We start from the raw sequence: 18,306 nt of genomic DNA on the forward strand, positions 1-18,306 counted from the left end.
CTATTGTATATACTTCTTATTGCTTTCTCTTACATTTTTTTTATTTCTGCCTTACACCCTTTTACTTTCTACTCTCTTTTTCTTTTCTTTATTAATATATAGAAATACTTTTGATCATATAGACACAGTAAATAATAAGATTCGCATAGGAGTTGAGTTGGGACAAAAATGTTGAGTTTTGTTACTTATTAATTATTTTGGGCTTGATTTCACTTACATAGAGTCTGTAATAACCTGTAGAATGCATTGTGAAGGTTTTGTCATGTTTAAATGCATTTACACTGCTAAATGAATGTTTGTCACTAGTTTTTAATAAGTTTCCCGCCAAAATGTTAAGAGAGACAATCTGGAATGTGGGCTGTCTCATGCACAGTGTCCATGAGCTACTTCAAAAGCTTCAATTCTCAGAATTCTCGCAGAGAAGCTGAAAGCAGCTGCTCTTACCTTTGACCTAGATATCACACTGACACATCACAGATACAGGAATAGCAGATTAATAATATGTGTTAAAAACCTATGTCCCAAACATATACATTACTATAACTCATTTAATTCATCTGATTGACAAGCATAAATAATTTTATAACTCTATACTGGAAGAAATTGTCATGTGATATATTTTAAAGCAGTAGTATAGCATGTTTGTAAAATCTGGTTACTAAAATGTGTTTGCTGTGCATTATTTTGTATAAAGCAGACAGATTTATTGAAGGGACAGCAATGTAAGATGGTGCTCAGTAAAGATACAACTCAGTGAGATCATATATATATATATATATATATATATATATATATATATGTATGTGTGTGTGTATGTATGTGTGTGTATGTGTGTGTGTGTGTTTGTGTGTATACATGTGTGTATATATATATATATATATATATATATATATATGTATATGTGTATATGTGTGTGTATGTGTGTATGTATGTATATATATATATATATATATATGTGTGTGTGTGTGTGTGTGTGTGTGTGTGTGTATGTGTGTGTATGTAGATATGTATATAAATGTTTCTGAGAATCTGCTTAACTATGAAGTATGATTTATAACAATTTCTATGAATACAATATTTTATTCTATTGGCAATAATGAGTTTGAGTAAATGCTCATATACAAGCAATTCAAGGTTTTTTTTGGAAGCTGTTAACTGTATTTACATGACAGAAAATAGATGCATCCTAATATATGTAATGTCTGAATCATATTAGCCAAAGTTTTTGATTTAAATGAATGTTAGAACTTATTTTTCTCTCCTCTTGATTTCTAACATCAAGATTATTTGAATGCTATTTGAATACAAGTGTTTTATATTACATGGATGTATATAGTAGTATGAACAGTTTTAAAAAAAAAAAAAAAAAGGTTTATTTTAGTTTATATGATGCTGTTTTACCAAATGTGTAGTCTTGTCTTGCTAGATAATTGAATTGAAAACTGTTAACTTCAGTTAAATATAACTAGTATTAAATTGATAAGGTGGTATCTGACGTACTGCTGCTTAGGGTAGTGGGTTAACTTGAGTGGTAAATACTACTCTAAGTTGGAGTTTACAACTCCAGGCTGGATGCAAGGTTTAATCCTTACATTATTTTCACTTGTTCATTGTTATTTGTATATAGTTTTGACATCCACAATATATTTTGTACATTTATTGTCACTACAAACAAAATTGAATCCTATACGAAATCCCATAAGAGATTCAATAAATACAGCTATATTTAAAGGTACACCTAAAGGAGGAGATGTAACATTACTTATCTTGTTATTTGTTATTTTGATCATAAGATTCTTAAATTTTAAAAATGCCAAATGACATCTTTAAAAGGAATTTCTTTAAACATTAATGGATTGAATAATCCATGTAAAAGGGCAAGCCTAATAAGATACATTAATTTACATAAGGCCAACTTAGTCTTCCTACAAGAAACCCATCTCTTGAAAAAAGATATTGATAAACTAGCCACAAACAAATATACAGTATTGGTTAGTTCAGAGCACACTCAGAAAAAAAGAGGAGTGGCTATTTTATGGAATAGAAGTATGCCCATTCCTAAAACCATTAAGTCTTATCAGGATGACAAAGGAATGTTTTGTATGGTTACAATACAAATTAATGGGAAGACTTACACTTTAATTAATGTATATTGGATACCTGGAATTGGTATTAATACAGTGATCTTGATAAGATCATATCATTCTCTATAGGAGATATTATTTTAGCTGGTGACTTTAATTGTATACTACATGAAAGTGATACTACCACTATAGGAAAGAGAAGAATTACATCTAATGCAAAACATTTAAAGGATTTTGCTAATTCTTATCATTTGAATGATATTAATAATCAGATAGATTCAAAATCATTACCATACACCTTTTTTTCTAACAGATACAAAACTTATTCAAAAATAGATAGGGTCTTTATTTCTAACCAGATGGTAACAGATGTAATTAATTCCAAAATCATTTCATGTCCTATATCTGATCATAATTCAATTGTTTTTGAATTCATGATAAAAAATACTCATAATGTTCAGATCAAAAGGATACCAGCATACTTAACTCAACTAAAAGACTATAAAGAATATATACTTTCAGAAGTAAAACATTTTTAGACATAAATAACACTCCTGAAGTCTCCATTGTTTATGTTTGGGATGCCTTAAAATCATATCTATATGGACAAAGTATCAGATGGTATAATAATAAAAGGAAATCTTGGGATAAGGAATTGTTAGATATTCAAAGTAAATTAGACTCTTATAAACATAATAATAAAGAAAATATTATGGACAAGAAAGTTATTGAAGAAATAAACAAACTAAATGAGAAATACAAAGACATTTTAACTCATAAAGTTAAAATAACTTTAGAGAAATACAAGTTGTTGTCTTATTCAATAAGCCCCAAATACTTACATAGACTTAAAAATAAAACAAAAAGGTTGAATAAACAAAACCATATCAAAGAAATATTTTCTCTAAGGAAAAAGAAGAATGTTTCTAGTATACCAGAAATACTAGATGAATTTAGAAATCACTTTCACAAAATTAACCATAATAATATTAACATGGAACCTAAAGATAAAATAAAGGAGTTTATAACCACAAATATGAATAAAAAGCTTAATAAACAACAGATTAAACTATTGGACAAGGGTATTTCATATACAGAAGTTATTACACAAATAAATAAGCTTAAATCAAACAAAGCACCGGGTAATGATGGTATTATACCAGAGATATATAAAATCCTTTCTAAAAATACATATTCATTAATACATAAGGTTTTTATTTTGGCCCAAACTGAGTTAATAACCCCCATCTTGGCAATATACATTTATTTCGCCAATTTTAAAACCTAATAAAGATCCAACTAGATGTTCTTCATATCGGCCCATCTCATTACTTAATGTTGATTATAAAATGTTTATGAATATCTTTGCTGATAGATTGAAGACAATCAGTCCGGCATTATAGATATAGATCAGACAGGCTTCATTGTAAATAGAAATACTTTTGATAATATAAGAAGAACTTTAACATTAATAGATTTTGCAAATAGGAAAAGAAAGATTTAACACTTATTAGTCTTGATATAAGTTCAGCATTTGATTCAGTAAGTTGGGACTATCTGTTTACCTTAATGAAGTGCACAAACTTCTCGGATGCATTTGTAAATCTAATTGAACATTTATACAAAGGAACGTTGGCTTATATTAAGGTAGGAACATATGTTTCACAAAAATACACATTCTTAAAGGTACAAAACAAGGATGTCCACTTTCTCCACTATTATTCACTTTAGTAATGGAGCCTTGGGCTAATTTGATCAGAAACAGTACTGACATAGAGGGTTTTGAAATAGATGAAAATACAACATCCAAAATTCAACTTTTGCAGATGATGTTCTAATTACATCAGCAGGATCTAATTCTTCTATACAGTCTCTATTTGATAACATGATGAATTTTAAAAGTATTTCTGGTTTAATATTCAATGAAGAAAAACTAAAATACTACCTATATATACACGAAAAAATATTCTCATTAGTGATTTTACTAAATATGTACCCAATTCAGGTCAGATAACTTATTTAGGTATAATACTATCTAAAGATATTAAATCTATTATATATAATAATTATAATACCTGTTTTCTTAATATACAAAATCTTTTAATACCTGGAATAATATGTTTTTTACTATGGAGGAGAGACTTACAATTATTAAAATGATAATATTCCCCAAGATTTTATACTTAATACAATCAATAATACTTCCACCTACAAAAATAATTATCAAGAAACTGAACACACTAATGTTAAATTTCTTATGGGCACCTAATAGACCTAGGATTGCATTAAAGAAACATACTAATAGCTGGTCTCAAAGGGGTATTTCTTTTCCAGACTTTAATTTATATACTATCTCTTCTACTGTAAAAGTTATTACTTTATTAATAGATCAGTCATATGTCACAAAATGGAAAGATTATTGGGAGCTAATTAGTATACACTTCATGAAAATCTCCTTAACACATAAAAATATGATTGTAAATAACTCCATGTTATGGTTACTAAAGGAATTTTGTACTTCACCTATTACACCTAAACATATGGTTTGTTACCCATTAAATATTATTATTAGTTATCGTAACTTTATATTCATGCACCCTAAGTATAGGGAATGGAATTTTATTGTATTTCCTATAATGTATACTCAGGGTATGCTTTTGTCATCTACATCTGAAGGAACTCATTTAGCTATAGATAATGATCTAAAGTACTGGTATCAGTTGATAACTGATAATAAAGTTAAAATCTAGATTTCTTAAAACAAGAATTTGATCTAAGAGAAACTTGCTGGTTAGAGGTTCAGACCTTTAGACAACATCTCATTAATAAAATAGATTTAATGTCTATAACTGTTAAAGAATCTATTCCAACACTGATTGATTACTTGATATTAAATTTACAACATAAAGTTTCTGATAAAGGTAAACTTTCATACATACATAAAGTTATCAGACAAGAAACTTTTTACAGTGTAGATTCATACTGGAATTATTTCACTTCTATTAATGGGGACCCACCAAATCAACAAGATAAACAATATATATTGGAATCTGCTTATAGAACTACGTCTTCCATTGTCTGGAGACTTTATACATGGAAATTTTTACATAGATCTTTTTATACACCTTTGATGATGAATAAAATTAATAATAAAGATAATCTATGTAAGAGATGTAATGTAGAAAATAATGCTGACTGGGCTCATATGTTTTATGACTGTATAAAATTGAAAGAATACTGGAAGTCAATTAATGAATTTTTGCAGGCTCTTTTTACAGATAATTTCATTATTTCTAAATATCTTATATTATTCAACACACCTGTACCTCAAAGTGTTAAAAAGGTTAAGCTTCCCTTGTTATGGTCTATTCTAGCAGTGGCTAGGAAAATAATAACTAGAAATTGGATTTCAGATACACCTCCTTCGTTCAATGAATTTAAAAATGTTATGAATATAGTGTGCCATATGGAAATAAACACAATTAGGACTAGAACAAATAGAAAAACATCTTATTTTATTGTATGGGATAATTTACAAAATTTGTTAAAAAAATTTTAATTTCAATAGCATGGTATTTTAGTTTAATTAATTGATCTGATTGTAGTGGATGTCTTTGTAAATACTTTAGTTGTTTTGTTGAATATTATAATAATACCTATTTTTAATTACTTGTATAAAATTGTTATGATATTTCTCTTATATGTTAAAACAATAAACCTGTTTTGAAAAAAAAGAAAAAACAGACCAGGTTAAGAAGGAATTCTAGTGGGCTAACTAAAAGAAGAGGTGCAATAGCAAAGACTAACATCAGAGATACTTTACCAGCTCCTGGAAAGTGACTCAGTAGATGGCAAAAAGAAACTGTCAGGTTGAAAGGCAAAGGCAGAAAGATAAAGAAGATAATCAGTCACACTTCATAAGGAATGATGACAGAAACATCCTGCTTGCCAGTCCATAGGACATCAAGGGCAGATGGAAGGAGTATTTACAGCAGCTTCTGAAAGAAGAAAATTCCACAGAAGCTGTACTGCCACAGACACAGCCTACAATGAAAGAAGAGGAGGTACCCACCCTAGAAGAAGTAGGGACAGCACTACGAAAAATTAAGTCAGGGAAAGCAGCAGGCTCAGATATGATCAAGACGTTAGGTGTGACAGGGAAGAAATGACTCCTGAGAGTACTCATAGCAGTATGGAGAGAAAGGCATAACCCAGATGACTGGAAAATAAGAATACTAGTGCCAGTGTTCAAGAACAAAGGGGACATCCACAACTTTGGGCACTATAGAGGTATCATACTCCTGTCACACTGCATCAAGGTTCTGGAGATGGTGTTTGACAAATGAATATGCAGAGTATAGAAAGGAAGATGAGAAATGAGCAGTCCGAACGGACTGAATGGAGATCCGCATACAGAGAAGAATGAAGATTTCCCATTTCTGCAATGTAGTACGATCTCGGAGTTGGTATATTTAAGTAAGGGGGTGCAGGGGGTAGGGTAGCCCCCCCCCCCTGCTACAGCAGTTTAAACTTGTTTTTTCTTTTTTTTTCCTTCAGTATTCGAACTATTACAAGTTTGAACATATGGTCCCAGACATATTTGGTTTGAACTTGTAATATGTTCAATCTACTGAATTAGATCCATAGATACATATATGGGAACACTTTATAGGCTCATAGGTTCATAGGTTGGTACTGGGCTATCTGCCCGAAGGCATATATTAGTCCAGCCATGTTGTACGGTATTCACCGCCCCTTTAGTAGTTCCCTAGACCCTTGTACTAGCAGCTAGTACCCTTGGCCCCTATCTAGTAGTGCTTTTGGTGTGATCCCCGGTGTGAACTTTCTGTTACCCATCCACTCATCAAGGTTCCTCTTGAAGAGTGATAGTGACGGGCTCTGTCTTATGTAGATCAGGACCCTGTTGCATAGTAAGGGAAGTCTCTGCGAAGGGAATCTATCCCTCCAGCATGTTCTATTCATTGTTGTGTTGAAGTTTATATCCCTAGAGCGTGTAGCTTGAGTAGATTTGGTTTTGCTAAGATGGAGCATGTTCAACAATTCTGGGTTGGACATGGCTCTTTACATTAGACAGAGATCGCCTCTGAGAAAGCAGTATGCAACAGAGAATAGTCTTAGCTTTTTCAATTGTGCTGCATAGGGCAACTGTTTGAGGCCAGTAATCCTCTTGGTTAGGTACCTCTGTGGTCTCTCCAGCTGCTGGAGATGTCTAGCCAGGTACATTCCAATTGGTGCATTGTACTCAATAATGGGTCTGATGAGGGACAAGTAGAGGGGCACCATTACATCCTTAGATCTTGATGCGAACCCTTTCGTGATCAGATGGGTCACATAGAAGGATTTTCTAACCACTTTGGCAACATGGTTATCAAAGGAAAGCTGACTATCTACTTGGGTCCCTAGATCCCTTATTTCTTCTTCAGATTTCAGGGGATTACCTCCTATGTTGTAGTTTGTGGGTACTCTATTTTTTCCAAAGGGGATTACTACGCATTTTTTTGCATTTAGCTTGAGACCATGGCTTTGACACCATGCATCAGTCTCATTTAGGCCCTTCTGGAGGATCTCCATGTCGGCCGGAGACCCTGTTATAGCACCCAGTTTGCAGTCGTCCACAAACTTAGTCAGCCACAGCCCTTCCGTGCTTGCCTGTACTTCTGAAAAGTATATGCCAAACAGGGGGGGCCCATGACAGAGCCCTGAGGCACACCACTCATTACTGGTCAGGATTTGGACATAGATCCCGCTACTCTTACTCTATGGGATCTGTCTGAGAGCCAGTTTGTGATCCATCTTGTGACGTAAGGGTTTATGCCCAGGCTGGTGAGCTTATCAATAATACCTGAATGGGGAATGGTATCAAATGCTTTAGCAAGGTCAAGTTAAGCCATGTGTACCTCCTTTCCCTTATCTATAGCCTGAGTAACCATCTCAAAGAAATCCACCAGGTTCAGGCGGCATGATCTGCCCTTGACGAAGCCGAACTGTGTGGGGTCCAGCGACTGGAGGTTCCCAATCTCTCCATTTATGAGTTCCATAATGATTCACTCCATAGCCTTACAGATCAGACTGGTCAGGCTTATTGGTCGGTAGTTCCCAGGGTCAGTTGTGGACCTACCCTTGTGTAGCGGGACCACCATTGCCATGCGCCATTCTATGGGCACATATCCTGTGGAGAGGCTGAGACTGAACAGGGTATTAAGATGCGAATTTCAGAATCCCGAGATTATAAAGCCGGAATCTCAAAACTCCGAAACACCAGAAGCGCGAATTTCACAATTCCAAAGTCCGGAGATGTTGAATTAGTGCTTCTGGTGTTGTGCTGTGTGACTGGATAGCCGGAAGTTCAGCTAAGTATTTATGTTTAAGGGTTTTGGTTAGGGGCTTTAGTATGTGTCAGTGTGTTTTGTTACTGTGATGTGTGTGTGAGAGGGAAGGGAATGTAGCTTGTATGGTGGTATTTTTGTGTGTTTGTCTGTGTAGTGTGACCTTGGAGTTAGTATATTTAAGTAGGGGGGGTGTGGGGTGCAGGGGGGCTTTCCCTCTGGTTGTATGTAGTGTAGGTTTGTGTTTTTGTGTGTGGGGGTAGATGTGTGTATGTGTGTGGTGTATGTTTTTTTTTCTTTTTGGCTATTTCCTTCATACATTTTATAACTAGAGGACAATTATTATCTAATTATTATGTAGTTATATTTAATGATTATATGCATTTTATTGAGTATTGTAGGAAGTTACTTGCATAACTTGTGGATTTGATTCTTTTTGGTTGTTGTATGTATTCTGGCCTGAGTTCTGTCCAGTTTTATTTAATTACACTTAGATATTTGTTGTTTTTTGATCTCCTGGTAGCTTAGTGGTACGTTTTCCAAAGCACAGTTTTTACATATATAAATATATTTATATGTAGTATATATAAATAGGGCTGCCGCGGTGGTGCAGCGGTTAGCATTGCTGCCTCACAGCAAGAGGTTCTCTGGTTCGATCCTCGACTGGGGTGCCTTCTGTGCGGAGTCTGCATGTCTTCCCTGTGGTCGCGTGAGTTTCCTCCGGGTGCTCCAGTTTCCTTCCACATCCCAAAGACATGCTGTAGGTGGATTGGACACTCTAAATTGGCCCTAAGCATGAGTGGTGTGTGTGTGTGTGCCTTCTGTGGAAGGTTGGGCACCAGGCTGGCAACTTGGCACCATAAAACTCCACTGCCAATCATGAGTGGACAGGTGATCCACTGTGGTGACCCCTAACTGGGAAAAGCTGTAAGAAGTAGAAGAATATGTAGTATATATAAATATAATTATATGTAAATATATAACCCTTTACGGTAATTCCCCACAGCATAGTTATAGAATGGTCTATTGATATTTGAAGATAACACAACGTTTTGACTAATTCAAAATTAAATGTAATAGTTGAATGTTTAGAGATGGTTCTGAATAACAATTATGTATACTATGAGGGTGAATATTATAAGCGAAGGAACGGGGTGGCTATGGGTGCTGCCTGTGCCCCTCTCTTTGCTAAGAAATGTCTTTAATTCCCTGTTTGTTGAGAAAATAGGTGTTTATTTACAATTTTTGGATGACTTCTTTATAATTTGGAATAGCTCTGGCAATGAACTTGACAGGTTTGTCCAGTACAGTAATACCACTACTGAATTTTTAAGATTTACATATAGTACTGGACAAAAAGAGATAACTTACTTGGGTGTTAAGTTAATTAAGGATTTTGAAAGAAATAGATTTAAATCTAAGCTCTATAGAAAAGAGAAGTTTAGCAATGCATACTTATATTTTATCAGTAATCACACATTACACCAGAAAAAAAAGCATTGTGAAGAGCCAAATGGCCAGGGCTGCCTGAATGACCTCTGAGAAAAATGACCTCTTAAGGAAATTATAAATTGTTAATGGTCTATTTTAGAAAAAGGTTACCCTGAACAATTGCTTATGGAAACTAAAAATGAAATTCTGGATGGTTGGGGTAAAAAGTATATACATCTGCTGGGTTCGAAGGATGGAATTGAGCAATCAGAGTTCCCTGATAAGTATAGTTCTAATACTGCTCAACCAGGTGACATGGAAGTCCAGTACACTAGGTCATTAACTTTAAAATATAACTATGATATATCAGGGATAACAAATGGTTCAAAAATACTGGGATATCTTTTCTAAGATGCCCAGTGGGTTGGAAGTTTTTTTACCATCCCCCTTCGTATAGTTACAGGAAGGAGTCAAACATTAAAAATATTTTAGAAGCAGGGTCTAGTAACGGAAATATGTACAACAATTCAAGGAAGGTAGGTGCATATAAATGCGGGACATGTCATCAATGTAAATATATAGCAAATTGTGGTGACTTGAGTCTTCGAACTGCAAGTATTCCTATGAAGGCTAAAGGACAGTTTGGTTGCTCTTCAAAAGGGGTAATGCACCTTGTTTCCTGTAGAATTTGTTTTTGCTTTTATATTGGTAAAAATAGAAAGAATTTTGAGAACTAGGATATATGAGCATTATAATGATATATCCAGACAAGTTGAATCAAATGCATTGTATAGGCACCTCAGGAGTTGTGAAAAAGATACATTTTAGAACAAGTGGAACCAAAACCTAGGGGTGGGTAATGGGAGACTAGGTCTAAATATTGGGGGTTGCCATAATGGGTAAGGTATTTAACTTGACACATGGTGCAGGGATTGATTGTCATCTATGATGGAAACTGTTTAGGCTTAAAATGGCCTATAAGGGCAGCTAGTCTAGTACTTATATATGAACCTGTATATGAATAATTTGAAGTAGCTAATCAACCAGCATGCTTGGGAGGAAATTAGAGCACTCAGATAAACCCCATACAGACAAATGGAGAATATGTAAAATCTATTAAAGATAGTGACTGGTGATCAATATTGAATCATATTTAGACTGCATAAATATGAGGCAGAAGTCTTAACCCAAAGTCACTGTACTTATGTCTCTTTCTCCCCCAGCACCCGGTGCAGTCATCCTGTTTTGTATGTTCTGTGTCTCCATCAGTAAATTAATTTGGATGTTGTTGTTTGTTCTTTTATGTGTCACTGACAAAACTTGTGCTATATTTGCCACTGCTGCCAAATAAAAATATGTGTGTGTGCAGTTGTCATGATGGCTCTTTTATTGCCCATGATTATTCTAAGAAAAACAAACTTTCCATGTTTGTATTGTCAAGAGAAGAGGACTGCAATGTGGCTGGTCAATAAGAGCAAGATGCTAGCCTGTTAAACTGGTGACCTGGATTCAACAAATTAATAGAAGGCCAACACAGGAAAGCAGGTGGGACAGAGACATTTTGGCTAACTCCTAACCCTGGGAAATAATAGGTTAATCTGTACTTTTGCAACAACAGCACCCCTTGTGGCTTTGTGGAGATTAGACAAACTATATAAATGCAGTGGGGTGGGGGGGGGGTAGTGGTGGCTAGGAAGAAGACTGAGGCATCACACAGTGAGTAATTACTTATATAATAAACAGGAGGCACAACAGACAGTCTAGGTCATTGCAAATTCAGTTCTGTGGAACAGGCTATACAGGTAGGTGAGGTAAAACACAAATATTCTCATATGTGCAGTCTAGTAACACCAGTCTGTGTTTCCCTGAAAATCCTACCTATTAGGAGCTATGAATGACTAAAGATGAGCTCTGACCAGAGGAGCAGTTGCAAACCATCCATTGGTCTGTTTGCTGTGAGTCACAGAAAAAAAAAGAAAAGAAAGAAAATGGATTGCATTTATTTCATGTAATACAAAGTTTTGAGAAAGACTTCAATGTGATGGTTGCATTAAAAAAGAAAAAAATTAACTAAAAGTTATAGGTATGTAACTAAGAGCTGTACACATCTGTGTTTACCCCTTTATCAGTCTTGCAAAACAATTTGCAGCTGTGACCTCACATTCCTATAGCTGAGCTGCATATTACTCAAAATACTGAGCTGTGTCCTTGTGGCTAACTACAGGGATAGAAGAGCAAATATGTAACCTAAGTTAAAAATTAATGGACAAATCCAAAGCCTTTCACCAACACATGAGCATTTGTTCTTCATTTGTGGTCAGAAGCGTTTCAGCTGACAGAAGGGTTTAGTGTACTGTAGAAGTCTACATTAACAATAAAAAAACATGCTCCAGAAAGTCTGGTCCTGTATTCTTTACCTGTATAGTCTTGTGAACTTCTGGCAATGTGAACCTGCACAGAAATTAGCTGTTGGTCATGTCAATATGCAGCAGGTAATGTATTACTCATTTAATGGGCATTAGCCATATTTTCTCTCACAATGTATCATTTGAGTAGCTGCAGAAAGAATAGATAGGTTTTAAGAGCACCAGTAAGCTTTGACCCTTTTAATTGGATTCTATGTCTTCAAAATATTCTAGTCAAGCAGAACCTTCTAGAATCAGAGCTTTTTTTTAACTGTTAGAAATGCAACCAGTTTAAAGTGGAAACATGGGCTACTTTTAAGGTTAGTGACCCATATGAAATAAAATTACAGACACATATGTTTTCATCTGTTTTGTTTTACAATATACGTTTTGTATTTATATTTGTAGGCAAGTGATAGCTTCCAATTTTCCAGGTATAAAGTGTTCAGCTATGAAAGTTCAAACAGGTTATCTCTCTTAAGAGTGAATAACATAAATAAATTAGAATTAACAACAAACAAACAGATCAAGTAATGCAATGCAGATCAATAATACCAGCTAAACATCTGACTTTTATTGTCTAGCATCAATGAATATCAGTTTAAAGATGGTCTGGTAAGACTAGCAGATGAAGACAGCAAATAAAGCAGTAGACATCAGCACTTTATAAGGTTTAAACCTGACACTGGCCCACATCAGTTGCTACTTTGCTTGTCATATCATCTGTTGGTATTACTATGTTTGTTGGTAGCAGTTCATTTTTACATTAATTGTTAAATGGAGTGATGTATTTTCAAACAACTGAAAAGCCTCCATAGTTTCATAAATAATGCCATTATTATGATCCGATCTGCACAGTATAGCATAGCTATGGAGATCAATGACTGAACAATGAGTAGTGCCATTTAACATTCAGCCTGATTTATAAACCAGTGAGCCTTATACTTACTGAGGGCATGCAAACCAGGCAGGTTATCATATGAATTTTTACTTTTTAATTATTTAAACACTTTAGCTAAATAATTACCTAAAACAACTACAAAATGTATAATGCCTTATACAATAAGTAACTAACAGCTGCACCATGATGGATATGATGAAAGGGACAACATCAAGGGGCAAGCACCACTGTCTCCCACTGAATTTATAATTTGAAATTTAAAATACAGCACTTGCTATAATGAAAATAATATAAAATAAATACACTTGTACACATATCATTCACAGTGAATGAAGGATGGCTCTAAAGCTGAGGGGAGGGTCAATCATTATAGTAACATTACTTGTATCCCTTCACTTCACTAATTCTGCAGGGAATTCCCTGATATTGCTAATATCTGTAATGTGCATATAGACTAGGGCTTCAGCCTTTAACAGTTTGGTGAGTACCCCATGTTGTGAAGCTTCAGCTCACTCAACATATTATTAAACTCAGAAATAAAGAAATTACTTGTTAGCAGTTGTTGTTGTTTGTCTTTCGGCTTTTCGCCACAGCGGAACTCTGTTCTGCTAATGATTGGCAGTAGATTTTTTTACGAAACGCTGAGGTTCCAGCTCGACGCCCAACCTTCAATGAAGGCACGCCCATTTACGCACGCATGTCTTTCGAACGCTACCCAATCATGGGAAGGACATGCAGACTCCACACAGAAGGCACTCCCAAGCCAAGCCGAGAATCGAACGGGAGAACCTCTTGCTGTGAGGTAACAACGCTACCGCTGTACCACCGCAGTCTCTTACTTGTTAGCAGTACAGTATGGAAATACAGTGTGTATCAAAGAAACTGTCCTTAGTTTGAAAGAATGTTCCTGTTTTTAGGCCTGAATTGGGATGTCCATATTTTTTATGTAACTTTTTCTGAATTCCCCTCATCACATGTGATTTTTGAAGCTTCTAGTAGCCATAAACCACACTACATGACCAACAAACTGGTGGCGACAACAATTTAAAGAAAGAGGACACACATTTTAAATATCTCTTTTTCTGAAACAAAAATAAATGACCTTGTGAGGTAGAATTTTGCGATAAATTCATTTAAAGTCTACAGATTTTGCACTGTCTCTTTTATAATGTACTTGTATTTGCCATCATTGTTTCACTCTGTATTATTTAAACAGGTTAATGAGTAATATCGCCCATTCTTACTGGAAGAAAAAGTAATGTGCTATTTGATCTTCAATTTTTATGTTAGCTAGATGTCCAGATTTTTAGCTGGATGTTTTCATTTTTCAAGGACCTTTCCTCTATTCAATGCCTACATGTTGAGAGTATGGAGAACAATGTGTGATAGTTGAAACAGGCTTTGTGTATTCTTGTGTTTATTTTTTTAGCTGACTTATGAAGAAAACAGCACAAAAAAGTATAACAATAGCAAATACTGCAATTTACCATGACACTAGCATGTTGACACGTTTGTAATTAAATATTTGTTGACAAGTCAGAAAAAAGTTGCAGAGAACACAATAATGAGGCAGCATTTCACACTGATCCAAAAAGGATTTAAAAATTCAATTGCTTAATACAAAAGATGAAAAATATCTTGTGTTATCTGGAGATGGCAAAGAGATGGACAGTTATTAGAGAAGTAGTGTCCTCTAGCAGTATGTCAGTCTTCTAAGTTATGGACACAATCAATTGGCCACTGACTTTGTGGAACAACTATGATTTTGCCTCATATTTTCGCTCTGTCAACAATATAATCTTTGATTTTCTAGTAAATTACTAAAGATTATAGTCAGTAGTACCAAATCTTAGCATTTCATTCAGAAAATGCTCACTGATGCAAAATCTGTTGTTCTACTGACTTAAGTGTATTAGAATAGCATTCAGAAAGTGTTCCTCATTTCGGGTCTAGGTCCTATCTGATGCTATTTTTGGCTTTGTCCATGATTCCTGAGCAAAGAAGTTCAGAGTAGTGGCCAGGGAATGAGACAGAAGAATGGCTGTGGGTAATATGACATTGTTAGAGTTAGGGGCAGGACAGTCAGTACTGCACTAGTAACACCAGGGTCATCATATGTGGCAATGCCATAAAGGCAGCCAGGAATGTGAAAAATGTAAGGGTTCTTATCTCACTATCTTGGTCAAGTATCTTGCCGCACTGGAAAGTGACAAAAAATTACCAGCTCACCAGGAGTAGGACAACCTGTGTATTCTGATTAATGTAGGTATTGTTTAACTAATCAAGACTTTCGCTTCAACACTAGTTCAAGGAATAAGGAATTGCCTTCTGAAAACCATTCAGGTTGGAGACTGGTGGGGGGTATATCTGTTAAGGAACAAAAAGTCGATTCAATTCCAGAAATGGAGGCAATAGCTTTTAAGAAGGGTACGCCAGTAAGGAAATGAAAATCTAAAGAAGAGAAACATTTTGTAATAACTTAAAAATAAAATCTAAGGACATGCAAAGCATAAATATGATGTACTCTTTTAACAAATGACTTAATGACCATTATGAATACCACATAGGTTTAAAACAGTTCAACATGAAAAAAGTTTTGCAAATGAAGTCTGTAATCACGGATTCATATTAAAACTGTTAAAACTTCACTTTTGCTTCTACAGTAAAAGATTACCACATAATGTGCTGGAAGTTTCAATAATGGATAAGAAAGAGATCATTTAAACATTTCAGAAGTACTTGAGTAGGTGCTGATATGAAACTATAAAAAGCAAACATCCTGGAAGTTAAAAATATTTGGCATAATTTGATGGGTGTTTAAACTGACTTATAACACACAGCTAATTCATCTGCTGTACTTCCACAGCAAATTAGTGTCACTCACATATAGGCTGCCCAATGGACTTCTAAAATAAAGAGCTTGTCATTTGTATACCTTGTTTCTTATAACTTTCTATAGTGACATCGTGGAAAGAAAGAATGTGTATTCCCTGTTCCCACAATATCTAAGCTTCTAAATATCTGTACAAGCTATTTTCTCCTATGCTAGTTGCAGTAGTAGGGAAGGTTCTTTAAGATTTCATATCATCTAGGTATAAGGAAGAGATTGTTTTATTTTGAAAATGCAGATAGAAACTACATCACTTGAACTTCAACATAACAGTTCTCACTTACATAAGGTATAAGTTTACATTTACCCAGAACCATTTGGTGAGATATGCAAAATATGCAAGTCAATTGTGTTTGTCAAGTGAACGTGAATGAATACGTGCAATTTGCCAATACTGTTGCAACATATGTGATAGTGCAGTTTGAGAATCTGAATGATAGTATTTTTCAAGGCCTGCGTGGGATGTGGATAGGGATCATAGTGTCAGTATTGATTGGAGGAAGTTAGGAAGTAGGTGGGGAGCTACTTTGCCTCCTAGGTAAGGGATCATGAAACATCTTGTTGCTAGTGGATGAATGTGGATGAATTTGCAATTACATTTGAGAGGGACAGACCATGGTAGTAGTGTTCTTTAATTATGTGATCATGGCTCGGTTTAGTGTGCATTGTGGATTTAGTGGTACTTGTGTGTGACAATATTAGCAGTACATGTGTGTTATCATTTAAATGACTATGTGCAAGGCTAGCATTTTTTATGCTTTTATTTTGGAACCATATTCTTATGATTATTATAGTCATACCATTGATCATTTGGGACATTCTATGTGAAAATGTGAAACAGTGATAGATATCTTTCTCAGAGGATGTCCAAATAGAAACAAAATGTCAGGATTGAAAGAGTAGTAGTATATAAATAGGAAAGAATAAAAAGGACAGATGTATACATTTCTAAAACAGACTGTAATGCAACATTTAAAACATGGATAAAAAAGGAAACACTGCAAGAAAAATAGATCTAGGGCATCTCTGTTGTCACCTTTTGGTCACATTCTGATTATATTTAAAAGAATTATAATTTTAAACAGAATCAGGTCAGAGAAAATCTTTTTCTTGGGTACATCCCTTTACTTACAAAATCAACTGTGAGCATACCTCTCAACCTCTTAGTGCAAGAAATCTGGACAAAGCCTGACAAAATATGTTCAAAGGTTGGTACTAGGCTATCGGCCCTAGGGCCTATACAAGCCTAGCCATAACAATTCCCTGGCTATTTCTTCCCACACTATTTACTTCCCTGGACCCCTGTCTAGCAGGACAACTGATGTAATTCCTGGGGTCAATTTCCTTTCTCCCATCCAATCATCAAGGTTCCTTTTGAAGAGGGCCAAAGAGGTGCTCTGCTTGACATGTATGGGCAGTCTATTCCAGAGTCTGGGGAGTCTCTGGGTCAGGAACCTATCCCTCCAGCATGTTTTGTTTATTGTTGGATTACCTGTGGCTTTTATTGGAGATTCAATAAAGTGCGGTTACCCTGGTGCGCTATTTCCATTTTTTTCGTGTTTTTATTGTTTTTATTGTTTATTGTGATGCCAAGGTTTAGATCCCTGGAGTGTGTGGCTCTGAAAAATGGGGACATATTTTAAATATTGCTATTATAAACTTAGAAAGTTGCTAGAGTAACAGCACTTGTTTCAACATACATTTGCTGAAAGATCTAAAGCCTGAAACTCCAATGTATGTCATTATTTAGAGAATTCAAGCTTCAGGTCTTCAGATCATCCCAGTGATTTACTAGAAACCACAAATTTTATGAGGAACAGATAAAAATATGAGCCAAAAATCTGGACAGTTGAGAGGTATGAGGCTTAAGGACTTTTGGGAAAAGGGGATCACTCCTGCTCAGCCAATTCACTTTTCATCAAATTGAGCATTCACACATGATTGAGTTTGTATCACCATGAATGTCTGACTCTCCAGGAAATGACTATCTGGACATCTGCCATAATTCCTTTAACTGTGTTTCTCTATTATATTACACGGATAACTGCGACCTGGTTATGAAACAATGTGATGTCATAGGCAGGAGTTCACCTTTGTTTTATAAAATTAGTCTTTTCCTACTCTTACGCTGATGTCATTCCATTACATATTCTGGTAACAGCATGAGTACTGTATAAGGTTGAATGCCTTAGTATTTACTAAACTGTGCATAACACTTCTGGATCATTGCCTTCTGCCATAAAACATA

The 18,306-nt window shown here is 34.9% G+C and overlaps 1 protein-coding gene across 1 annotated transcript in view; it reads left to right on the forward strand.

Annotated features, from left to right (window-relative positions):
- The first annotated feature begins 12,162 nt into the window (after positions 1-12,162).
- APOM (apolipoprotein M) overlaps positions 12,163-18,306 on the forward strand; it is a 114,685-nt gene continuing 108,541 nt past the window's right edge. The window contains exon 1 of the mRNA XM_044082443.1: positions 12,163-12,354. Within this exon, the coding sequence (XP_043938378.1) occupies positions 12,247-12,354 (108 nt within the window). The 5' untranslated portion in view covers positions 12,163-12,246. The remainder of the gene's footprint in view (positions 12,355-18,306) is intronic.

This window comes from Protopterus annectens, chromosome 9.part0 (genome assembly GCF_019279795.1).
Source record: "Protopterus annectens isolate FY-2018-M chromosome 9.part0, PAN1.0, whole genome shotgun sequence".
Classification (NCBI taxonomy): Eukaryota; Metazoa; Chordata; order Ceratodontiformes; family Protopteridae; genus Protopterus; species Protopterus annectens.